Genomic DNA, 25349 nt, shown 5'->3' on the forward strand with positions numbered 1-25349 from the left:
TAGTAAGATAAATTTGATCCAGAATCTCCAAAATATTGTCCAAATAAATTTTGTGTAACCGAAGATGGTTGTTTTTATTGTTGTTTTGATGTCTATTTCGTACGATTATTTCTTATTCAGATTGAATGTATTCACTGAGTATTAATATCATCTATAGAAGTTAAATCTTTTAGCAATATTTATCGTCCTCCTTTTACTTTTCTGTTCAGATCTAATGTATTTACAAGTTTCAGATCACTTGAGTTCAACAATTTTTGGTTTGTAATCTACAAATTAAAAATAAAAAGAGTCATTTTTTTACTTCGAAATACACTAGTTGATCATATATGCATTACGGAAATAGTTTTATGGAATTATATGGTATTTTGCTTGAAGTTTAATATTAATTATGTTATTTCTATTTAAAATTTGTATTTTAATATAACATTTTATTAATTAATGCTGTTGTAATATTTTTATATATGTGTTTAGTTATTTACAAAAAAAATTATAAATTTAAATTAATTATGACAAATATAAAGATCATATGATAAAATACAAATAATTTTGAAGTTATGTTTGAAGTTTTGTTTTTGAAAAAAAAACACTTTTAAATTTCAAATATAGATATAATATAGTGTTTTTTTGGAGATGTTCTTGTAAAGTTAAAATTACAGCGAAACTTAATCTCGTTTGGGTTTTACAGTAAAGGCGATCAGGTTTGTAATTGTTTTCCAAAAAGATAAAAATGTTCATTTTAGACGAAAAGAATATATAGACATGTTATTTCAATTCCACTAGAGGTACAGTATTCTTTTATTTATCTTATCTGATACTATAAAAAGAAAAAAAAATGAGCGTATCTTTTTGGTGGTAGAGAAATGAAATAATAGGAGGAAATTATCATTTAATTTCCTTAAAGCATCTTGTCTTTTTTTTTTAAATGACGATCAAAAAGGGAAAAACAAGATTCAAAAACGCATGTTATTTATGGTGAGGTATTAGGCAAATGTACATGTTTTGGAATTAAGTCTGCTACTATGTGTTACTATTTTCCTTTAGTGGCAACTCCTTGACTAAAATGCAAATGCAAATGCAAAGGCAAACGGCTTCGCCTGTTACCATTCAAACGCATAAAAAGAAGATCTATCGAGCAACGAGTTGGAATGTATTTGGGGGAGGGGGGGGAGGGGGGGGGGGGGGGGGGGGATTATCCTTACACAATGAATCAACGAAACTTTTGAATATAGATAAGAAAGCATATCCTTAAAACTGAAGATGCAGTCTGCTGAGATGATCTATATCAGTTTTCGAAGTACTACAGGAGATAGTACATGTATGTATCACGAAAGTAGAGCTGAATGGGAGTTCAAGTTTTGTGAGTGTGTGGACTTGCTAAGCTTGGAAAAATAAAGAATATATTGTTTGCTTAGCTTGGAAAAAGAAAGAATATATATGTTTGAAATATGGATGTTTTCGATAAAGCAAAAGAGAGTTACTTGAAGATGAAGTTTTCCATTAGAGAAAATGGAAAGTTGTCTTAAGTGTATTTGGAAATCTTGGAGAACAAATTGAAGACGTGTAGAGCAAGATCTGGTCTGCTATTTAAGGAGGGACGTGACTTATGTAAAAGCCAGACCTCAGAGAAGAGAGAGAGAGATTTCCTTGGTGTGTTACTGATTGGCGTCGAAGGACATTCTGAAGCATTGTCTGATGGAGTCCGATGTGGACTTAGTTTGGTGGCGTTGGAGTTGGCGCTTTGTATGGTGGAGTTAGCCATCGTATATTCGTATGTAGCTGCTCATGGTGAGCGTATGGTGCGTTGGAGATGACGTGCTTATGGTGTCAGTGGTGTGCGTTAGGTGCTGACGTATTTGGTGAAGTACTTCCGAGATGTGGAAGATTGAAGCCTAGACTCAGGGGGAGTTTAGCAAAGGCGGTTTCATTGAAGTGGTATGTGAAGATTGCAGCTATAGAAGACAGTAAGCTCTGGTGAGCTGGATGGGATTTATGCATGTGTGCTTTATTACTTATCTGTGTAGATTATTTACTTAGAAAAGAGTGGTAGATACTAGTGTGTGTGATGTACTATATAGAAATTGGAGGTTGCTCCTTGTTCTAAGTCAATGAAATCTGGACGAGGTCCCAGGGATGTAGGAAACAAACCCCGTTAACAATTTTTGTGTGTTTTACTTTCTGCACTTGTTTTTCGTCGCCTCATTTGCACTAACAATTTATATCAGAGCGGGTTATCTAAGTTACTAGTGAGATCGTGGATGATGAGGACAAAAACTGATTCAGGAAGTAGAACAAGTTTGTTGAAGATGGCGTGATGGGATTTCTTCATAAGTTTGGAAGGTGGTGATCTTCGAGTTGGTTTTTGACCATGATGTGACTCATAGGGGGAGACTGAAGACGTGGTTTTCAAGCTAGTTATGATGAGTGCACATGCATAGTCAAAACGGGAGAAATTGAAGATGCAGTCTGCTGAGATGATCTGTATCAGCTCTCGAAGTACTACAGGAGATAGTACAGGCGTGTGTCATGAAGGTGGAGCTGAATGGGAGTTCGGGTTTTGTGAGTACGTGGGCTTGCTAAGCTTGGAAAATGAAAGAATATATATGTTTGAAAACATATGAATGTTTTTCATAAAGCAAAAGGGAGTTACTTGAAGATGAAGTTTTCCATTAGAGAAAATGGAAAGTTGTCTTAAGTGTATTTGGACGACTTGGAGAGCAAGTTGAAGACGTGAAGAGCAAGATCTGGTCTGCTATTTAAGGAGGGGCATGTCTTATGTAAAATTCGGACCTCAGAGAAGAGAGAGAGAGAGAGAGAGAGGTTTTCTTGGTGTGTTACTACTTGGTGCCGAAGGACATTCTGAAGCATTGTCTGATGGAGTCCGATGTGGACTTAGTTTGGTGGCATTGGAGTTGGCGCTTTGTATGGTGGAGTTAGCCATCGTGTGTAGCTCATGGTGAGTGTATGGTGCGTTGGAGATGACGTGCTTATAGTGTCACTGGTGTGCGTTAGGTACTGACGTACTTGGTGAAGTACTTCCGAGATATGGAAGATTGAAGCCTAGACTCAAGGGGAGGTTAGCAAAGGTGGTTTCATTTAAGTGGTCTGTGAAGATTGCAGCTGTAGAAGATAGTGAGCTCCGGTGAACCGGATGGGATTTATGCATGCGTGCTTTATTCCTAATCTTTGTAGATTATTTACTTACAAAAGAGTGGTAGACACTAGTGTGTGTGTTGTACCATATAGCAATTGTAGGTTGCTCATTGTTCTAAGTCAATGAAATCCGGACGAAGTCCCGGAAATGTAGAAAACGAACCCCGTTAACAAATTTTGTGTGTTTTACTTTCTGCACTTATTTTTCGTCGCCTCGTCTACGCTAACAAAAACATCATGGAAACCTTCAAACATAATCAAACACGACAAAATGCTAACGTAATACCAAAGAACATTACCAAAACCTAAACATCAATGGATTCATATTTTACATGCATTACTCTTTTGTTAACGCTAATGACATATGTGATGTTTAAATATGCTAGAAGCAAATGTTTAGCTTTAAATCTATAGTAAATAATATTTGTTCATGGATGGATATTTATTAGCTAGTGTGTGATAATTCAATAAACATGGTTTGCAAAACAGAAAGTTAAGTTTCGTTTTGAAAAGAAAATCAGGACCCCATGATTAAGCATGAGCTAGTGGAACCACTTTTCTTTCTTTTATATCTGAAGTGGACGTTTTAGGCATGTGTTATAGATATCTTATTATGGTGAACAATTAAACAAAATAGAAGCTAAGAGAAATTAAACAACAACCGTCCAGTGCATTAGTTTGGTACGGGTCTAAGTTAAAGTGAAGTGGTGGACCGATCCATTCGAAACCGAGGAGCTATGATGTAAGGAGCAAAACATTTTTCATTTCTATAAACACTTTAAAGAAAAATATTGGAAATGTGGCTACCGAACGAAAACAATTTGGTTGTGACTAAAATATCCCCTATATATTAATTGAGAAACATTTGAAAAGATGTAACTTCAATTTTGTAATAATTAAAAAAAGATCTCTTGCTTATGTGTCAATCAATTAGGTAGTTAATTAGTCATATGTGTCAACCTCACATTGAAATTGAAAAACATGATGGTCCAATTCGATTTTTATATCTCATTAGAAACATTTAATACCAACTATATGATATCATATGATATTAACTAAAGCAAGATGGCTATTTATTATATATTATTTCCTTAGATAAAACCTACGGAATTACCTAATGTGATTATGATATATATAGTAATTAATGATTTTAAATAATGAAAATTTGCTAATAATCTGTATGCTTTATATCATTTTTGTTTAATTTTTTACTATTAAAAAAAATTACACAATTACATTGATCATATATTAAAAATTTAGATATTTTTGTATATGTTGTATTTTGAATTTTTCAAAACGAGTACAAATTACTAAAAATGTTAAAAGTCTCACATAAACTTTTGTGATCAATGTTTTATTTTTTTTCTATAATAAGATACAATGATAATAAAAACATATAAATAAATAATTTTATTTTAATAGGTGTTTATGTTAATATATATATATATATATACTTCATATCGTTTAAATTTAATTATATATCATATACGATAGATAAGATTGATTGTTTTGATTTATATATTCTAAAATGATTGCGAATAAACAAGAGCGGTCATTTGATTTATATGTGCAAGCCAATTTATTACATAATAGTAACTGATTTCTTAGTTATTTAATATATAATTATTATTTTATTATTTCATAATATGCAGAAAGATATAAAATAAGTATTTATTCTGCACAAGGCGCAGATACCTAAATATGTATCTCTTTAATAATTTTGAATCTTAAACATTTTCTAAATTTCAGGCCAAAATAAAATAAAAAATGAGAATAAACTCAAAAAAACAATATTTATATCGAGCAATAACCAAAACGACACAAAAAGGAGAAAAATATCGAAGATAGATAGGATTGACACGTGGACGTAAACTTCTTATAACCATAATTAACTTTTAAATTGCTAAATCATGATATAAAACCGAACTGACATAGTTTCATTGTAACCAAATAGTAGACATGAGATTCTTCGGCCTAAACGTTAGGTTTTTATGCGATAAATAATTTTTTGACCTAAAATATTTTCAAAAATGGGATCAGTTCATTAGTAAAAAAATTATGTAATTAACAAAAAAAGTTTAAAAAATTGTTTAAAAGCCAAATATATTAATTCGATCAGTAATATAATTTTTTTCCATACGATATTTCTTAAATAATTTTCATATAAATTTACCCTGCGCAAGGCGCAACTCTTATCCTAGTAAACGTATTAAAGTTAAGACGAAAATCAATGTGTACAGGGAAAATAGAATAACAAGCAAATACATAAAGAATAAAGAAGATAGAATATTACCATTGATTAAATCGAAAGCAAATAATGTGACGAAATGAAATAAGCATCACAAAATAGGAATATGGAAGAGAACATATATAGTGGAAACAAAGCTACTTATTCCTTCCTTGCCACTATCTCCATTCGTTACACCTCTTTTCGCTTTTACATCTAATTTTGTTATCACTTACCCCAAAACTAAAGAGAACAAAAATAAAAAAATTAAGTATTCACGACGCTTGTCGAATTTGTGATTTTATGATTCTTTACCAAGATCCCTTTGATTTTTCTTATTTCTTTCCCCAAGAATCGTTGCAAATTTACTTTTCTGTGAGACCTTTGCAAATTTACCAAATATTTTAATTTTGTAAAATGTGATATTTTGTATAAGGAATTACATAATACATGCTCTTGAAAAATACAACATTGTATTTAGTCACAAACAACTTTAATTTATTTATTTAAAGCTGCGACATTATTTAGATTCTAGTAAATCTAACCTCAGGAATGCAAAACCACATCAGAACAGTAAGACAAGTTGACAACCTACAAAATAAAAAGGAAACTTTACATATGTGTAATACCACTACGCGCCACAACACCGACCATAACTTTCTCCTAAAGTTTAGTGGGATAAAACAAACCAGCTAGAAACAAGTAATTTAACATTTTAACAAAAAAAACTAGAAACAAAGTAAAAATGCTCTTAACATTTAACTTTCTTTTTAAAACCGCAAAAACTATCAAGAATTACCACCCGGACATAGTAGACTAGTTGGTTTAAACACAGACATTAGTGTTACTAGGGGCATAGCAGCCACGCAAACGTGGGGTTGTGGACAGAGTTCTTGTTTTATCTCAATATTTTTTAGGGTTATTATAGCCGTGAATTTTGCGTTTTGGGTTGATCATTGTTTTTCAAGTTTTTTTATTGTTATAGGATTAGAGTTGTGATGATGAACTGTATATGCATTGTTCTCTACTCATGAATGACTAAACTGTGTTAGTAATGTGATTGATATAGTTCGTGGTATTGTTTGCGTGTCATTGAGACTTATTGTTTGTTTGTCTTTTTAATTTGTTACTTGTACTGTTGAGATTACACAAATTATATTAAGGTTGTTGAGAGTACCTTTTGTTTCTGGATATTTTTCTCTCCGGTTTAGTTGTGTAAGTTGTGTGTATTAAGTAATAATTTTTTTATTTTTATTATGTTGGTTATATGTTTTTTTTATTTTTAAACTTGTTGCTTTTATCGGACCTTTAAAACAAATACATGAAGACTTGTAGAAATAACTATAAAATGAGTGACAATTAGTATTTAGGCTTTAATGAGTTTTAAACGAATATATGTATTTATGTAAGAAGACAATAGCATTGGCATGTTGACATTGAGCATGTAAGCTATTTTCACAAGACAAGAAGTTTAACAATCCATTTGATGCTGACATTCTTGCTTTTTTTTTTAATAACCGTTAAAATTCTGAATTTATGCATCCAATCTTTTACATGTCAAAAATAAGTTTTTGAAAAATTAGGAATTACCAACATTTAAGTTATTTATCATATTCGTTATATACCAAGGTTCCAACTGGTGACCAAGGGAATTGGTGGGAATAGCTAATTCCTTAACATTCCTTATAATTTTCACCATTTACAAGGAATATTTGTTACTTATAATTCCTTAACATTCCTTAAGATTTAAAAAATAAAAGACTACAATTATTCCTCGACAAAATAGAAAAGGAATAGATTTTCTTTTTATTTTATTCATTTTTTTCTATTCCTTTTATTCCTTTTATAGTTACCAGTTAGAGATTTAGATATGTATACCAGTTAGTTTTGATTACAACATATGTGTATCATAAATTACTTTGGGATAATTACAAAATTTTCTTTATTAACTTTCTTAGATTTTCAAAAAATGAAAAGAATTAGTTGCTTCAGAAGTAAAACATATAGAATAGAAAAAGTAAAATAGAGAAAATGAGAAGTTATAATGATACGTAACTAGAAGTACATAAACTACACACTTTTAAATTTTATATTCCAAAAATGATGTTTTTTTTTTGACAGCTATTCCAAAAATGATGGTTAAGAATCAAATAAACTTTATACCCATAAAATGATAAAAAAAAAACATTTAATGGAAGAATAAAGGGTACTGTTCTCCAAGTGTACACAATACATGGTGGTCGTCTCTTTTGCTCATAAAAGGAAAAAGAAAAGTGGGGAAGAAGAGAACCAAGCAACGTTTCTTCTCCGATTCCTTTGTGGGTTATCTTCTCCGATTGCGAATTGAGATCTTTCTCCTACAGTAAGTTCATTTCCTGGGTTCATCAGCTCGAAAAAGCTCTCGCCTTTTGCTTCAACATGATTGAGTTGTTCTTGTGGATTAGCTTGATCTGTTGTTACTTTTAACTCTATGCATGATTGATTCCTTGTTTTTAAGCTGTTTCCCATCGAGGGTTTGATCAAAAGCGACGATCTTTACTCTGTTTCAAGTAAAGGGCTTTTGATGGTTCATCTTGTCAGTGTAACAGAGTGATTATGTTTGCTAGATTCTTCTCTTTTTGATGTGAAGTATGTTATTTGTTTTTGTGTGTGTGTGTTTTGCAGAATCTGTGTGAGGAGGTGTTTGTTTCTTATGACGGGGAAGAGATCTAAGATAACTTGCAGATCTGCTTCGCACAAGCTGTTCAAGGATAAAGCCAAGAACCGCGTTGATGATTTGCAAGGGATGCTTTTGGATCTCCAGTTTGCGAGGAAAGAGAGCAGGGGTGTTGATGTCACGCTTCTTGAGGAGCAAGTCAATCAGATGCTCCGTGAGTGGAAGTCTGAGCTCAACGAGCCTTCTCCAGCTTCATCCTTGCAACAAGTATGCAATCTACTTGTCTTGATATTCATTTTTATATATATTCCAAAGTTACATCTTGTTTGCTTGTTTGTAACTTGCATGCTTTGGTCATTGTTAGTTGTGTGGGTTTTGTTTTGGTTAGGAACAGGGTGGTACTCTGGGATCTTTCTCAACAGACATTTGCCGGCTGCTGCAGCTCTGTGATGAGGAAGATGATGCAACCAGCAAGTTAGCTCCACCCAAGCCTGAGCCTACTGATCAGAATCTCGAAGCTGGAAAAGCTGCTGTCTTCCAAAGGGTCAGTTACTCACTTTAGCTGTCTGTGGAGTCTATTATTGTGTGTCTAATGCTGAATTTTGACAGGGATACAATTTGGTCCAGGAGAAATCAGAACATGGATTTTCATTGGCTGATGATCATGGCAAAGACCCTTGCTTAGTAGTTGGCAACAACTTCGACGGAACCGCTCATTTGGATTACAATCAGTACGATCTGCAACAAGAGTTTGAGCCAAACTTCAACGGTGGTTTCAACGATTGTCCCACTTATGGACCTTTACACATCTCTGCTTTCATCCCAACGATCTGCCCTCCACCATCTGCCTTCTTGGGTCCAAAATGTGCTCTTTGGGATTGCCCTAGGCCTGCTCAAGGGTTCGACTGGTTCCAGGATTACTGCAGCAGCTTCCACGCTGCGCTTGCTTTCAACGAAGGCCCACCAGGGATGAATCCCGTCGTGCGTCCTGGTGGCATTGGCTTGAAAGACGGTCTGCTTTTTGCAGCTCTAAGCGCCAAAGCTGGAGGGAAAGATGTCGGTATCCCCGAGTGTGAAGGAGCTGCAACTGCTAAATCTCCTTGGAATGCTCCTGGTAAGCTTTGGTCTCTTTGATTTCATGAAGTTTACGTACTTGATCTGATTAGCCTCAAACCTTGATTTTTTGGTGCGACTGTAGAGCTCTTTGATCTCACGGTTCTAGAGAGTGAGACACTAAGGGAGTGGCTGTTCTTCGACAAGCCGAGGAGAGCCTTTGAGAGCGGGAACAGAAAGCAAAGATCCTTACCGGATTACAACGGTCGCGGCTGGCACGAGTCGCGCAAACAGATCATGAGCGAGTTCGGAGGGCTGAAGAGGTCTTACTACATGGATCCACAGCCTCTGCACCATTTCGAATGGCATCTTTACGAGTACGAGATCAACAAGTGCGACGCTTGTGCCTTGTACAGGCTCGAGCTCAAGCTCGTTGTTGATGGGAAGAAGAACTCAAAGGGAAAATTATCAACTGACTCGGTTGCTGATCTGCAGAAACAGATGGGAAGACTCACTGCTGAGTTCCCTCAAGAGAATGTCAACAACAAACGCTGCATCAAAGGAAGGCCAAAAGTGAACACAAAAGTGGCAGCCACTACCACAGGGAATGTTCAGAACACAGTAGTAGAGCAGGGGAATGAGTATGGAGTAGGTGAAGAGTTTAACTATCTTGTCGGAAATCTAACCGACTATTATCTTCCCTGAGAAACGAAACAAACAAAACACTGTTGCTTACTATTTAAACCAGGCAGCAGAAGAAGAAGCTTCTACATCTTGTAGGGCAGGTTATGGATTTTTCTTTTCTTTTTATCTTATGACTATAATCATCTCTATATCCATGGAGATTACTATGTGTATATATAACAAGAAAGGGGATGCAGAAGAAGACTGTCATGGAGTTTGAGAGAGCTTGTTTCTTCTAACCACAAGTAAAAGTTGAGAAGGAGACTGCTTTTTTTTTTTAAAGATTCAGTCTATGGAAGGTGACATTCCGGTTTATATGTATTTTGATGCATTTTCGAATGCAGATGACGAGTTATGTAACCGTTTTGGTTATCGTTTTATTGTGTTCTTATACAGTCCGAAACTTGAATGATAACACCGTTCTTGCTCTTAGTCTATCATATGCCTGGGCGTATTTACCCACAAACCGAATGCCTTAATCCGAACAAAAAAAAAAAAAAAAATCAAATCAAAAAAATTCGATATGAACCGTTTTACAAAAATATCTAAACAAAACTTAAGAGCTTGGTACGGTACCAGAACCGAATCAGATAGTTTAGATGTTTTAGAGTATTTTAAAGATTTTTGTAGTTTGTTTTATTTGTTATTTTGACTATTTTTAATTAGTTTACTTAGGTTTCTGAATAATTTATATATTTTTAGTATTTGTTTGTCAATTTTTCAGGTTTTGAAAAATATTTTTAGGTAATTTTAGATATTGGTTATAATCGATCCGAACCGAATCCAAACCAATAATTAGTAAAACCCGAACAGAACTTATGAGCAAAGTACTGAAAATTCGAAGATCCGAATCAGCCGAATCCGGCGGCCCTGGGCCTAGTCTATCACGTCCTCACTGAGTATGAACTTTGTTTCTCTGATAATTACAAGAATGTGTACAAATTTGCATGATAATTAGTTAAAATGAAAATACAAGAAAGACAGAGACAAGTGTGTGTGTTACTAAGCAGAGCAGCAACCAGGTTTTTTAACAGCTGAGATATCATCTCTGCCTCCGACATTAATCGTCTGTCCTTTAGGCAAAGCCGTGGTTGGATCATCTCCAGCTTCAAGAGCCTTCTTGCTAACGACTCTGTAAATCTGTGTCAAAACTTCGGTGAAAGCATTCTCAACGTTCAGAGCTTCAAGTGCAGATGTCTCCATGAAAAAAGTGTTCTCTCTCTCCGCAAAGGCCTTTGCGTCTTCCGTTGAGATAGCTCTAAGATGACGAAGATCAGCTTTGTTGCCAACGAGCATTATCACAATGTTTGCGTCTGTGTGGTCCCTTAGCTCCTTTAGCCACCTCTCAACATTCTCGAACGTTACGTGACGTGTCACGTCGTAAACTAGTAACGCACCGACGGCTCCTCGGTAGTAAGCGCTCGTGATGGCTCGGTACCTATATATATATATATATATAGCAATGAAAACGAACGTAAAGATTGGTTTAAAACACGTTCTTGAATGTTTTTTCTTACCTTTCTTGGCCGGCCGTGTCCCAGATTTGAGCCTTGACGATTTTGTCATCGCATTTGATGCTACGTGTGGCGAATTCTACACCGATGGTTGCGCGTGAGTCGTGGCTGAAGTCGTTTCTGGTGAAACGAGATAACAGGTTAGATTTACCGACGCCGGAGTCTCCCGTTAAGACCACCTTGAAGAGGTAGTCGTAATCGTCTTCTGCTCTATATGCTCCCATCTTCTTTTGTCCAACTATTTAAACCTCTTTTGTTGTAGGGAGACAAGTTATATTCAAGAATGAAAATGTTATTTGGCTGTTCCAAGAACATGGGATGATGCTACTCAATGTGTTTTTTTCTTGTTTGGTTCTAAAAATATTTGTTTTGGTTTCTGTTGGTTTTAACGTTTTCTAAATTGGAGAGAACACCAATTTGAGTTTTGAATTTGGGAAGACAATGAGAGGTACCACTCAGAACTCGCAAATGTCGCTCGGCCAAGAAATTGAGTTTCTTGTTTTTGGTTTGGTTTAGAATTCAAAACCGGTTTGTTTCTGGATTGAGAAATTTCACTTCAATTCGGCTCGGTCAAGTTGCTGATACTATTTATTTTAAAAAAACGTTTCAGTTTGAAACCTTTTATCAGTTTGTTCCCCAAGTGCAAACAGTTCATTTTTTCAACTTTTTTTTTTTTTTTGAATGAATGTTAAATTTTATTCATCAAAAAAGTCTTTTTACATCTAGACATTATCAAAATTTTACTAGTCCTTAATCATGGTTTCTACCAAAGAACTACTTACACTCTAGTTCTAAACCAATATTGTAAGCTCCCTTCCATTCCCTTCCTCCCTTACACTCTAGTTTTTCAACTTAAGTAGAGACAAACACATTAGGAGGGAAAAAAAAAACTCTTATTCCTCACCAACTTAATTCTCTCACAAAGGCTTTGTGAACAAACTTGTATCATCCATCACCTAGTGGTAAAAGAATACTGTCTGCCTGATGATGTTCTGTTCTTAATATCAAAGCCCGGGCATGACCAGTCGAAAGCAGGAAGCGTGTAGGGACCCTCAAGTAATCCCATGGCGACCCATCTATACGCAGACTCGGTCAAATGAAAACCGTCCCAATGCACATACTTAGAAGGATCAGTACAACAATCAACTCCTTTAGTTCCACACTGACTACCATTGTTGAAGTTGTATGGACCTCCTGTTCCACAGCAAGCTGACAAAGGTCGATTCATGAACCCTGATGATCCACACACAATGATGGGTTTATTAAAAAACTTAGTTAGTTTATTAGTTAACCGAAGAAAAATGGGTATGTAGAAATAAACCGAATCTGGCCGGTTCCTGGAAAATATGTAACAAGGCGTTGTAGTAATCAGCGTATAGGATTGTAACATGAGGGTAGAGTTTCTGGAGTCTGTTGAGTTCTTCTTGAAGCTCTTTGTTGTGATGTTCTACAAACTCGTTTAGCCAGTTCAAGCATCCTGTTAAGGGATTGTATTCTTCTTGGTTTGATGTTTGATACTGCGTTAAAAACGATGTCCAGCATCCGATTGGGAGGTCCGTAGGCACCATGATCGTTCTGCCTCCCATGTGAACCAACTCCTGCATCGCGTTCAAGATCCAGTCTCATAACTCAAACCATGCAGAACATCAAAAACTGGACTTTCCAAGAGAGAATGTTTACCGTAATCACAGAAGATATAGTACTGATCACTAGCGGAACCAGTTCTTTGATCTCCTCGATGCTTTTTCCAACCAAGAGTCCGTAGTTATAATCATTCCCTCCGATCTCTCCAACGATAATCAAAGCATCTCCAATCATCTCTCTACAATCTATAAGAAGCCATTACAACTATGTTTGTTTTATTTTATTTTTGGCTAAAAAGTATGCTTGTTTCATTGAACTTTTCTACTTGTTATAATTCACAAAAAAAAAAAAAAAGAAGAGAGTTGATCTTCATTAACCTGAAGGTGAACCACATATATTTGGCAAACTCTGCTTGAAGCTCTTAAGCTGAACTCCTAAACTAACATTGGTGTAAGCATAATGGATTCCTCTGCTCTCAAGAAAGCTCTGTTCCAACGCGGTTGCACCCGCTACAACGAAATTAATTCCTTTCTGGAAGCTCCCATTTGGAGATCCAAAGTAAGGAGGCACATAAGGAAGCCTTAAAAATTCAGCTGTAAAAAGATCCCAAGAAAGACAAAAAAAAAGAGAATCACTTTAGTTTTCTTTTTGTTTAACTTACAGCTCAAGAGAACAAAAAAAAAAAATAGAGAGAGAGCAAAATACTAGACCATTTTAGAAAAATATCTTACAAAAGCATAATGACAACTTTCATTTGCTTCCAAACATAAGCAATAAAGTGACTTCCGCATTAGGACATAACAGAGAAGAAGCTCCAAGTTGTTGGAGATTTGCTATGCATTGTTTCAAGTGCAGTCACAAATAGACTATTAGACAATGTCCAATTATTCACATTGTCTAATAGTGACTTCCGCATTAGGACAAAAAGAAAGAATGAAAGCATTTTTTACTTTAAATTATACTTTAGTGAAAGAATAAAATATTATTGGAAATGCTCTTAGAGAGTTCTTAAGAAAGAATATGTCTTACCTATGAAGTCGATAATGAGACGGCCATTGGAGAAACGACCTGTGGGGACGTGGAAGAAGGTTTCTCCGTACGGAGGAAACGCAGACTGAGGAAGGTTGTTAGGGTCGGAGAGGTGGAGCAAGTTTCCGGTGTCGGTGATGGAATCGCCGAAGATTATGATAGACTTGAAATTCCGACACTGTTGTTCTGAAGTTACTGCGGCTGTGGTTAGCAAAGTAATTAGAAAGAAGTTTTTGAGTTTCTTGGAGAGATGAGAGGCTAAAGACGCCATGGAAGAAGAGTAGAAAAGAAAAGCACTGTCTTCAGCAATGGCCATTTTTGGGGATTTTAAGTTTGAGGACAAAATCCCCTGTCTTCCTGTCTCTGTCTCACTCAATTCAGAAACTAACTCTAATAAATATTTCTAAAAATATTTTTTTTTTCTTTTTCAGAAAAACAGCACCACTCATCCCAACAACTCCTTTCAGAAATGGATTTCTTTTTTTCTTTTCATTTTTTTTCAAATCTCCACCAAACGTAGTTAAAATGAGTAATTGTATTAAATTGTTAGATTACAAATGTGATTGTAAACATGTTTTATTTTCTGTGGTATGTATATACGAGCGTACAGTCCTACTCCTACCATACTTGACTTCTTGTTAATCACTTCTTTTGTATAGTACACTATGTAAAATCAATAAAATCATTTGATAAGCTTCATCATGTCTTAAACTTGCTCTGATACTTTTCTTTATTCACTTGCTAATAGCATTTTAACACCTTTTCGTTTTACAAAATAATATTTTTGGTAAGGTCCTTAGGATTAGAGAGGCTGTAGGCAATAAAAAAGCCCAAACTTATGATCGGTTTGAAGTTCTGGCACGCCGAGCTGACGGTATTGAGACTAATCATCTCCTTTTGATCACATCTTTGCTAGTAATAGCTGCTTGGTTCAATTATCCCCAAATACAAAATATTTCTGTTAAAAGAAAAAAAGAAAGAAGAATTTATAGCAACCACAAGAGCGTAACTGAACCCGTAATATCCACCAGGACGGTGAGAATATCTAGACATATTAATAAATACACACTGCATTAGAAGAGCTAAGAGTAAATGAAAGACTAATCATCTCGTTTGCAGAGTATCACACACTGCTACGCTTTTCAATAGCGGCAAGTCTCGACATATTTTGATCATATCGTTGCTTTTCTAAGTAGCTTTGCCGTTTCCTTTTACCTCCTCCTGCAGCAGGTTGCTTGATTTGCACGAGAGTTGGAACATAAGAGCACACGTTTGCCCTACAGTAGTCTACGCCTGTGCTTGCACGTTCTACGAGCTCCAGCTTTTTCAAGTATCCAACCTCTCCAACAATGTTAAATGTATAGTAGTAACCCATTGCGACTTTCTTCTCCTCGTCAATGAAGAAACTATCACATTTAACCAGAGCCAAAAATCCCGTTTTCGTTTCCACTATCAAGAACTTGCTCCACAACATCTTGTCGGCCTCAATCTTAGTACTAATACATATATCAAACTCCAGTGGACCTGCTTCGTTGTGAGTAAGTAAAACCGCAAGCTTCTCTTCTCTAACACATGATAAAGTCACATAGTCATCCTCACCAGCGTCAAACGGGAGACGCAGAAGAGGACCGAAACTGTCACTTGTATAATCGAAACAGATTATGTGATCGTCAAGCACATCGTTTGTGTTTCTTTGTGAAGCTGGCCAGTAAGTGTTACCTTTGAGAGACGCGCCACGCTGACCAAATATATACGCCAGTGTGGAGTAACATCAAGAGTCTTCCATGAACTAGGCTCGAAATCGTAAATCTCATACCATGAAAACTGGTCTATGGGTGCATTGTAGTACTTATCTATAAACCTCAAGAGTTTGTAGCTAGGACAAGAGCCTTTTTCGTCGTATCCAAGAGCGTAAGTAAACCTGTCCCATCCGTGTGGGCGGTGAGAGTATCTACATTCTATGGACCTTGTTTGGCCCCAATACAGAGGAACAACTTAGGGGTGTATTCAATTGAAAGTTTTAGGTGTTTGTATTAAAATGACAAATCTACTGTTATTCAAACGTGAATTTTAAAAACTCATTTAAAATCCAGTGTTATTGAACTTAACATTTCGTAGAGTACTCTAAAATCCACTTATTGAAAATATTTTAAGTTGTGGAATGTATTCAATATAACATTTGAAGTGATTTGATTTTTAATGGAGTTTTAGATGATTTCAATAAGTTGCAGAGATTTAGGTGATTTTTGTTAAATCACTCTAGAATATAACCCAAAACTATGAGATTTGAGTTTTAATTTTTTTAACTAAGAAACTCCACTCAAACACTCTAAAATCAGCTGAAAACTTTAAAACTCCACAACTTAAAATATTTTCAATAACAGTGGATTTTAGAGTACTCTACAAAATGTTAAGTTCAATAACAGTGGATTTTAAATGAGTTTTTAAAATTTATGTTTGAATAACAGTGAATTTGTCATTTTCATACAAATCATCTAAAACTCTTAGTTGAATACATCCCCATAAAGTTTTCAGTTGATTTTAGACTGTTTGGGTGGAGTTTTTTAGTTAAAAAAATTAAAACTCAAATCCCATGGTTTTAGGTTATATTCTAGAATGATTTAACAAAAATCACCTAAATCTCTGCAACTTATTGAAATCATCTAAAACTCCATTTAAAATCAAATTATATTTAGAGTGTCTACTTCTGAGTGCTATAAGGCAACACGACTTTGCTACTCCAACACGTATTCACAACTTGGCAGGCCAGCTTTGCATTGTTAAGGAAACATGAAAAGGACATGTTAGACTATACATGCATGGTCTGGAAGAAGCAGAGTACAACTTATGAAGTTGGCCACTGGTGATGATTTCCTGCATGCTTCCTTTTCTATATGGCATAGATGGAAACGCAGGGTCAGCGCCAATGTTGATTTCTCCATCGCTGACAGTTTGCAGCAATTTGTCTCTTCACAACTTCATGCGGATACAGCTGCGGGTTCACGAGTGTGGTACAAAAGATTTTTTTTCACTTCTCTTAAAGGGGGGAGTAGTGATAAGTGCCAATACTGAGCTGGACGGGGATCAATTACGTGGTTTTGACAGTTGAAGTCGGTTAGAGCCTGTTGGATTCTGTTACGAGTTGTTGCTTCAGTTAGTATATGAACCTAGTATAAAAGGTGTGAGAGAGTGTTCATTACTCTTTGGACTTGTTCTGGAAAACTAGTTAGAGCACCTCCAATGGGGATTCTACCCATTGAAGTTCTAAACTTGCATATATGTATATATTGTATATGTGTATGTAGTTGTGGGGTTCTTCCCAAAATAACAGACCCCACAACTATATACACATATACAATATATACATATACATATATGGCAAGTTTAGAACTCCAATGGATAGAACCTCCATCGGAGGTGTTCCTGTTTACTCCTGAGATTTGGGCACATCGCGGTTCACCACTGTGTTGAGATTGTCTTGGTTCATCAATAATACAATAGTAAGGCACTATCAATCAGAATCTAATAAATCAATGGTTTCGTGGTCTAAATGGATCGGTTTTATGAATTTTTTTTTAGATTTTCGATAAAGTCTACTCTATGCAAAACAAAAAATTAAATATTTTCAAATCGAATTTGGTTTTGGTAAAAACCAATGGGTTCCGTAGAAAAATTCTGGAGCTATATCAAAGAATTTTGATTCGGTTGTATGGATCAGTTTGACTTACAATTTTGGACAAACATCTGACACTCAAAATTATTTCTCGGATTTGCTACTAGAGAATTTCTCACCAATAAAAAATAAAGAAAATTACAGAAAATAAGAGAGAGGGTTTGAAAATTTATAGTATAAGAATTTCTAACATTTTTGAAAATTTTCTCCAACACTTATTTTAATTCCTGATAAATTTTTCCAACAAAAAAAATTATGTGAAAATATACAGTTAAAGAAACTCTTATGAATCTGCTCTAACTTTCTTTCTTCTAATGTCTATCTTTCCGAGAAAGGAGACCGCCAAGTTTAAACCCGATTATCCAACTGGAATAATCACACAATATCAAGTCAAGAGCTATATTCCTCATCACACTGAACTTGGTAACCTCTCTTTTCTGTCAGTAGACGAACTTTCAAATTTATGATGAAAGTTCAGTTGAAACAAGCCTCACAAAGACCCAAAGTTTTTAATAACTGTATCCCTCTCACAGTCTTAAAAAAAAATGTATGGAAGACTCTTTCTTATCTTATCACTAAATTTTGGTTGGTATGTAGAAAAGTTACCCAAATCATTAATGACGCAAGACTTGGTCAAGTCGAGAGTTTTCCTCTTTTTAAAAGAGCCTCAGAGCACCCCCCATTAGTAAACTTATGGGGGTTCACACAGATTCCAAAAAAAAAAAAAAAATTAAAATAATGAATAGTGATGAACTTGTCTCTCTCCACCTCTTCCAAGTGAACTGGGTTCATCCGTATAGCGCGGGCCCTACGGCACGTGGCGGCCCGCGATTGGTCCGATTAATTTTTTTTTTTTTTTTTTTTAAAACAAAAATCAAACAGAAAATAAATATAATAAAAAAATACTATGTGAACCCCTTTCATGGGGTTCACTAATGGGGTGATCTCAGAAGCCGGAATCATTTGCCACACAAATTCAAAAAGGGATAATGATGCTTTCAAGCAAGTCTGATTGCATTTCTGGTACTAAAACCTTTTATTTCACCTTTTTAGCTTCCCTCTTTCTACACACTCTTGCTTCTCCTACGCTACACTACTGCCGCCATGACCAAAGGGATGCTCTTATTGAGTTCAAAAACGAGTTTCCAGTAAATAAATCCAACCCAAATCCTTATGATGTGTACCTTTAAGTTCATGGAACAAGAGTAGTGATTGCTGTTCTTGGGAGGGTGTCATGTGCAATGTCAAAACTGGCAAGGTGAAATCACTAAACCTTAGTTATGTTCCTCTTCACAACTCTTTGAAACCAAACAGTAGTCTTTTCAAACTCCAACATCTCCGTAACCTAACCCTTAAAAATTGCTCTCTCTCTATGCAGAGATTCCTTCTTCATTAGGAAGCCTTTCTCGTCTCACTAAGCTAAATCTTCTCAATAATAATCTAGTAGGTCAAGTTCCAGCTTCAAGAGGGAACCTAGCCCAATTAAGATACCTCGACCTTAGCCAAAACAAGTTAAGTTCGAATATTCCAAGTTCGTTTGCCAATTTAACAAAGTTATACCTATTTTACATCCACGACAATTACTTCGAATCCATGTTACCACTTAACATGAGTGGTTTCCAAAAATTTAAAGTATTTTGGTGTGGGTGCAAACTCTTTTCGGGGGATTTTTCCTACGTCATCCCTTCGTTAATATACGTTAATTTAGAGAGAAACCAATTCACAGGACCTATAAAGTTTAGGAAGACATCCCCATCTAGTCTCAAGTATCTAAGCATTTGCTTATAACAAATTTGATGGTCCAATCCCTGATTCTCTATCTGAACTTAAAAATCTAGGAGAGATAGATCTTAGTTTCAATATGTTTTTTTTTTTTTTTTTTCAATATGTTCAATGGTTCAATCCCCAGATCTCTAGCAAAGTTAGAAAGCCTCTACCATCTTGATCTTTCCGGCAATTAATAAGTTGGAAGGACAAGTACCAAACTGGTTATGGAGATTGAACGAAGGCTTTCTTACAACTCTTTCAACAGCTTTGAAAAATCACCAGAGTCAGCTCCTCCTGGTGAAACGCAAATCACTGCACTGGGTCTTAGCTCCAACTCATTCCAAGGACCGTTTCCCCATGAGATATTATACAAGATTACATCCTTGTACATCTTAGATTTGTCCAACAATAGCTTTAGCGGCTCAATCCCTTCATGTTTCAGAAACTCCACCGTTTCCCTTACGGAGCTACAGTTAGGTAACAATATGTTAACTTGAATTCACCCGGACGTATTCGCCCGGCGCAACCAACTTAAAAGCAATTGGCATTTCCAACAACAAGCTGGAGGGGAAACTTCCAAAATCGTTGTTTAACTGCACCGGTCCGAGGTTTCTCAACTTGCAAATCAATAGATTCAAGGACGAGTTTCCATCTTGGCTAGGTTCTTTACCGTCACTGAACGTCCTCCTCCTTCGTTATATCACCTCCATCATGCTTGTAGGAACCTTATTTCACTACCATAGGACAACTGATATTTGTAAATAATAATAAGAACATAAATTACAATTACAATACCGAAATATAAGAATAAAGAAGAATTACAGAGTCGAGCTTTCCTTAAATATTTAAACGTCCCGTAATGTGACGGTTTCATAGCGCTTAGATTTCTAGGATACAACTGCAGCATTGTTTCTGTTTACCATCATCGAAAAATAGAATATATCGAACTTATTTCTGTGATGTACTCTCAGACTCAAAAAAATAAAAATAAAGCATCACTATTCAACATAGGATAATTGTGTTGTTGCTCGTATCAATGTGTTCGTCTCTTTCCTTATGGCTAACAAGCCTTATTTATAGGAAATGAAATGACATTACGTTATGGTTTTTAAAACCAAACGTTGAGAACAATAGAGTCCTTTAAGTCAAAAATCAATGTTGTCATTATGGTATTTGATTCCCTTTGACTTGATTTTTTAATGACTTAACAATAAGAAATATATTATTTATTTGTTCAAATCAAACATAAATAATATTCTTTTTAATTTGGGTTTGCATTTTATGTTTTACAAACATAAAGATAGTCATCAATAAAATTTATATGAATACGTAGTGGACACAATATCCATCTAACAAATTCAAATCCAAACCCAAATATCCAATGAGTGACATTTGCTAATTTTTAAACTTAAAATTTTAAAGCTTTACAAGCTTTGTAAGTCACTAAATTTAGACTTCCATTTATCATTTACAACAACTTCGGTTTTGACATGAGGTTACACTACTTCATAGTGTTTTTCCAACATTCGGTTATTCCGACGAACGTCTTCGCCCAAAAACTTACCGAAAATGGTCCAAAACCATTTTTGTCAAAAACGAGTTCCAACAATGTCCCACATGAATAGAAATGACTCTAGACACTAAACGACTCGACATACTTGACTTCCTAGACAAGCCTCGACCTAAAGACTTTTGAGAGTACAAACGAAAAATCCACTACATGATGAGTTGGTAGCAATTTTTCAGCCTTGAACCAGTCATTGTTAATAGCTATCGGATTTACTCGGCCAGGAGGTGGCCATGATGTCTTGAACCTCCCGGGCTTTGGTGTAAACCTAGACAATAGCTATAACACAATTTCATTCTCTCACAGAACTAGGTTCTCTATTGTGTTCATTTTGGCCGTGAACAGTCCTGGTTAATCATGAGTGAATTTGGAGAATATAGTATTTCCTTCATTCTCCTAGAAACAGCCTCATTTCACACTCACAAGGTGATTTGCCATTAGTTTTGTTTAGAGGAGTATCATGTACTACTCCATTCATATCTCAAAACAATGGACACAAATCATTAAAAACTAATGCTTACCCTATATTCCTTACATGTAGTACTGTTTAATCATCATAGGAACTGGGTATAGACCGAAGTCTTACAGTGCTTTGGGCAGATTTAGTTTGACTTAGTTGTCTCGTTGAACCTATTTCTTGGGATCTCCAGTCAGTTAGGTAGAGTTACCGCCAAACCTCATCTTAATTCACAGGCTACCCATTCCTTTAGATGATATAACAATTTGATCTCATGACACACCTTTAATAAAATGATCCTAGGTTGTCATCACAATGAACATAATCTCTTGAGATTAATCGAGATCAATTGTCTAATGATTTTTGTCATCTTTTTCAAAGATACAATTAACCATTATACACAAAACTCAGTGTATGGCACTAGTTTTTTATTGAAAAAATCATATTGTGATAACTATCACTAAGTTCATTTGGTCTCATGCCAACAACTTTATACAGTAAGCAAAGCTTCCCCCACATTTCTTGAGATAACTCAAAAATATGCATATTTGCATTCATCATCTCTTAAGAATTTAGAAAGAATTTAGAAAGATTGATCTACAACTCCTTTAGATTTAAATGAATAGAGAGCAATTTCGAAAAATGTATTTCATTCTTAGAAATTTACATTTTACATACAATTATTTTCATAGTGCTCTCAAGTTAATTTATAAATCCAACTTGTATGTTTTGGATATTTCCAAACACATATTTTGCTTTTTAGCAAATATACATATCATTGCAAGATATTATTTTTGCCATCAAAACTATAAAATGATTATTTTCAACCATATTGACTTTATAAACTACAATACACATGTCAGTTTCAGTCATATTGGTCTGAAAATTCTCATTGTTTTTGCATAGTCAATATTTTTACAGATTGCATTTAAGCATTGACGAAATATAAATATTTTGATCAGTATCAATAAATATTTTATTTTCTATGGCAAATGATTTATATATGGCAGACCTCTCCCAAACTTAATTTGGGGCATCGACTCACAAAATCCATTTCTATCCATACAATTTGATCTCTCAAAGATCAAAATGTTTTTTTATAACCATGGTATCACCATATTTAAAACTTGAATTTCTTTTTCTCTTCTCATTGGGCACACATGTGCTTAATAATTAAATTAAGTTGTTCCAAATAATCTGAAACAAGAAATCAAAACGTTAGTCATTCTCATTCTTTGATAATTAAAACAAATAAATTGTCTTTAACCAAATCAAGCATTTACGCAGTTTGACCATGTAATAATAAAATTCAAGATACGAAACGGAATTTCTAAATTCTAAACCGTTCAAGCAATTAATATATTGCAAAAAGAATCAATCGACCACTAAATTGCTAAAAGGTTGGGAAAATAATTGAATGATAACAATACTGGCTAAATTATACCGTCAATGATTTAAATCCAATTAAGTTCTTCAACTCGAAAGAATTAATATTTTAACACATAATCCATGCAAACTAATGAGGAAAGCTAAACGCAAAGATTAATAATAAACTGCAGCGGGAAAAAAAAATTCTTAATTCCCTGCAAATTAAAAAATCAGGCAAAAATCAAAGAGGCAAGCAATGTTCAATGGATAGTCAATTGCATAAATGAAACTAATACGCCAACAAATTTTCTTTATTTTCTCCAATTCAATCAGAAGAATAATGAAGACTTCCATTATAAAGAATTCTCCAAATCCTGTTTTCATAACAAAATACTTCACAAAATCATCAGTTATCGTTAGTATAATAATACAAATGAAAATTTATAGAATTAAAAATTGGAGAAAGATTATTTTGAATAATCTTAGAGATCCGATTCCGGCATATTTAACATGTTCTTAAAAATAAATACTTTTAACAAATATCAGTATTGTTAGTGCAAAAGCATAAACAATATTTAAAGATTTAAGAGTGTAGGAACCTTATTTCACTACCATTGGACAACTGATATTTGTAAAGAATAATAAAAACATAAATTACAATTACAATACCGAAATATAAGAATAAAGAAGAATTGCAGAGCCGAGATGGTTAATCTCTTTCCTTAAATCTTTAAACGCCCCGTAGTGTGACGGTTTCATAGCGCTCAGATTCCCAGAATACAAATGCAGCATTGTTTCTGTTTACCATCACCGAAAAACAAAATCTATCGAACATATTTCTTTGATGTACTCTCAGATTCAAAAAATAAAAATAAAGATAAAACATCACTATTCAACATAGGATAATTGTGTTGTTGCTCGTATCAATGTGTTCGTCTCTTTCCTTATGGCTAACAAGCCTTATTTATAGGAAATGAAATGACATTACGTTATGGTTTTTAAAACCAAACGTTGAGAACAATGGAGTTCTTTAAGTCAAAAATCAACATTGTCATTATGGTATTTGATTCCCTTTGATTTGATTTTTTAATGACTTTAACAATAAGAAATATATTATTTATTTGATCTAATCAAACATAAATAACATTCTTTTTAATTTGGTTTGCATTTTATGTTCATAGTGTTTTTCAAAGATCCGGTTATTCCCACGAACGTCGCCCAAAAACTTACCGAAAATGGTCCAAAACCATTTTTGTAAAAAACGAGTTCCAACGATGCTTCCTAGCTCCATTAGGTTTCAAAGTTTAAGAGTCATTGACCTCTCGGCTCTCACTTAACGACTTAAGTGGAACCTTGCCGGATTTTTGTTTCACCAGCGCTGGCGTGAAATGAAGAAACCGGACGACGCAGAATATGAGGACGCCTACATGAAAGACTCAATAAATGATATTGGCGTCTTTCACTCCATGTATATTGTGAATAAAGGAGTGGGTACGATATTCAAGCAGATCCGAATCGACTTCATTTTTTTTTTTTTTTTTTTTTTTTTTTTTTTTGTCACGGGCGGTCTCCGGAATCCCAGAGGACTCGAACCCAGGTGCCTTGGGATCCAGTTCACTCTAGTGTTACCACTAGGCTATTCTGTCCCGGCAATATCCATTGACTTTTCTGAAAACAGTTTCTCTGGAAACATCCCTGAGTCGTCTATCGGATTGTTGAAGGGGCTACGCCTTCTATTAAGTATGATGAAGTGGTTTACACAGTTAGATAGTGGTTTAGTTAGAACCGGCTTGTACCGGATAGTTTATGGTTTGTATATAAACACTTGTATCTCGATACTTTACAATTAACAGAAACAATTCACTATTATCCAAATCCTGTCGTGTATCATCTTCTTCATGAGAGCTGAGTTTCTGTTCAATCTCAAGTTTACTAAAATTTCTCAACTTGTCAGGTAACGCATTCGCAAGCAACGTACCCTCGTCATTGGCGAATTTGAAAAATCTCGAAGCATTGGACCTATCACGCAATCAGCTGTCCGGACAGATTCCTAGAGAACTTGGCAGACTATCTTTTTTGTCAGCCATCAACTTCTCCCACAACCATCTCGAAGGTCCGGTACCACGAAGCACGCAGTTTCAAAGTCAGCCTTGTTCTTCGTTCGTGGACAACCCCAAACTAACTGGTCTTGAGGAAATCTGTGGAGAAAATCGTGTCCCGGTTCCTATATCACAAGAATCAAAAGAGTTGTTGAAAGGAGAAGAAAAAGTGGTGAACTGGATCGCAGCAGCAATCGCCTTCGGACCTGGTGTCTTCTGTGGATGGTGACTGCGCTTATCTTTGTTCCACGATACAAATATGAGTGGTTCATGGTAAAGTTTAGTCGGAACAAGCCAAGATCAGTTATCAGAAGTACTCGATAAGCACATCTCTTTGCAATGTGTTTTGGCAAACGTGTTGGTAATATAAATTTGTAAAATATGGCTTCTCAAAAAAAAAAAAAAACTCAGCTTGTGTTTGTAATTTTCTGTTGTATGGTTTTGTAATAATCGTATCATTTGGTGGTATTTGATTATTATATAACTTAGCTCGAAAATGCATTCATAAGGGAATTCCTAGT

General features: G+C 35.0%; 4 protein-coding genes and 1 pseudogene across 8 annotated transcripts; 2 read left to right on the plus strand and 3 right to left on the minus strand.

Moving 5' to 3' along the window:
• Positions 1 to 7533: 7533 nt before the first annotated feature.
• Positions 7534 to 10198, plus strand: LOC106401172 (transcription factor VOZ1). 5 transcript variants are annotated; one of them, XM_013841627.3, is made up of 5 exons: positions 7534 to 7739; positions 8042 to 8300; positions 8422 to 8577; positions 8643 to 9147; positions 9232 to 10198. In XM_013841627.3, exons 2-5 carry the CDS (start codon positions 8070 to 8072, stop codon positions 9789 to 9791), a joined length of 1452 nt encoding a protein of 483 aa, XP_013697081.1. In that variant the 5' UTR covers positions 7534 to 7739; positions 8042 to 8069; the 3' UTR covers positions 9792 to 10198. The 5 variants fall into 5 exon arrangements, with proteins under 5 accessions (XP_013697081.1, XP_013697084.1, XP_013697083.1 ...); XM_013841630.3 differs by having other exon boundaries at positions 8661 to 9147; XM_013841629.3 differs by having other exon boundaries at positions 8428 to 8577.
• A 296-nt stretch (positions 10199 to 10494) lies between these two features.
• LOC106400179 (ras-related protein RABA1i) lies at positions 10495 to 11781 on the minus strand. Its single transcript, XM_013840571.3, has 2 exons — positions 11288 to 11781; positions 10495 to 11208 (listed from the first exon to the last, which is right to left on the minus strand). The coding sequence occupies exons 1-2, from the start codon at positions 11506 to 11508 to the stop codon at positions 10773 to 10775; spliced, it is 657 nt and encodes a 218-aa protein (XP_013696025.1). The 5' UTR covers positions 11509 to 11781; the 3' UTR covers positions 10495 to 10772.
• Positions 11782 to 11948: 167 nt separating this feature from the next.
• LOC106397516 (GDSL esterase/lipase At1g28580) lies at positions 11949 to 14312 on the minus strand. The gene is made up of 5 exons (XM_013838105.3): positions 13898 to 14312; positions 13246 to 13461; positions 12965 to 13113; positions 12606 to 12882; positions 11949 to 12517 (listed from the first exon to the last, which is right to left on the minus strand). The coding sequence occupies exons 1-5, from the start codon at positions 14211 to 14213 to the stop codon at positions 12237 to 12239; spliced, it is 1239 nt and encodes a 412-aa protein (XP_013693559.1). The 5' UTR covers positions 14214 to 14312; the 3' UTR covers positions 11949 to 12236.
• A 41-nt stretch (positions 14313 to 14353) lies between these two features.
• On the minus strand, positions 14354 to 19728 carry LOC106398912 (annotated as a pseudogene).
• A 4389-nt stretch (positions 19729 to 24117) lies between these two features.
• Positions 24118 to 25057, plus strand: LOC106398911 (receptor-like protein 30). Its single transcript, XM_013839409.1, has 2 exons — positions 24118 to 24220; positions 24684 to 25057. Exons 1-2 carry the CDS (start codon positions 24118 to 24120, stop codon positions 25055 to 25057), a joined length of 477 nt encoding a protein of 158 aa, XP_013694863.1.
• Positions 25058 to 25349: the final 292 nt, after the last annotated feature.

The sequence above is a fragment of the Brassica napus genome, chromosome C5 (assembly GCF_020379485.1).
Source record: "Brassica napus cultivar Da-Ae chromosome C5, Da-Ae, whole genome shotgun sequence".
Classification (NCBI taxonomy): domain Eukaryota; kingdom Viridiplantae; phylum Streptophyta; class Magnoliopsida; order Brassicales; family Brassicaceae; genus Brassica; species Brassica napus.

Excerpts from the sequence above, each read along its gene's own strand:
- LOC106400179 (XM_013840571.3), bottom strand. The coding sequence starts at position 11,508 with ATGGGAGCATATAGAGCAGAAGACGATTACGACTACCTCTTCAAGGTG. Across the intron at positions 11,209-11,287 it reads GACACGGCCGGCCAAGAAAG|GTACCGAGCCATCACGAGCG; the intron begins GTAAGAAAAAAC and ends ATATATATATAG.
- LOC106401172 (XM_013841627.3), top strand. The coding sequence starts at position 8,070 with ATGACGGGGAAGAGATCTAAGATAACTTGCAGATCTGCTTCGCACAAG. Across the intron at positions 8,301-8,421 it reads CAGCTTCATCCTTGCAACAA|GAACAGGGTGGTACTCTGGG; the intron begins GTATGCAATCTA and ends TGTTTTGGTTAG. Across the intron at positions 9,148-9,231 it reads ATCTCCTTGGAATGCTCCTG|AGCTCTTTGATCTCACGGTT; the intron begins GTAAGCTTTGGT and ends GTGCGACTGTAG.
- LOC106397516 (XM_013838105.3), bottom strand. The coding sequence starts at position 14,213 with ATGGCCATTGCTGAAGACAGTGCTTTTCTTTTCTACTCTTCTTCCATG. Across the intron at positions 12,883-12,964 it reads CTATATCTTCTGTGATTACG|GAGTTGGTTCACATGGGAGG; the intron begins GTAAACATTCTC and ends AACGCGATGCAG. Across the intron at positions 12,518-12,605 it reads CCAGGAACCGGCCAGATTCG|GGTTCATGAATCGACCTTTG; the intron begins GTTTATTTCTAC and ends GTGGATCATCAG.
- LOC106398911 (XM_013839409.1), top strand. The coding sequence starts at position 24,118 with ATGAAGAAACCGGACGACGCAGAATATGAGGACGCCTACATGAAAGAC. Across the intron at positions 24,221-24,683 it reads TATTGTGAATAAAGGAGTGG|GTAACGCATTCGCAAGCAAC; the intron begins GTACGATATTCA and ends TCAACTTGTCAG.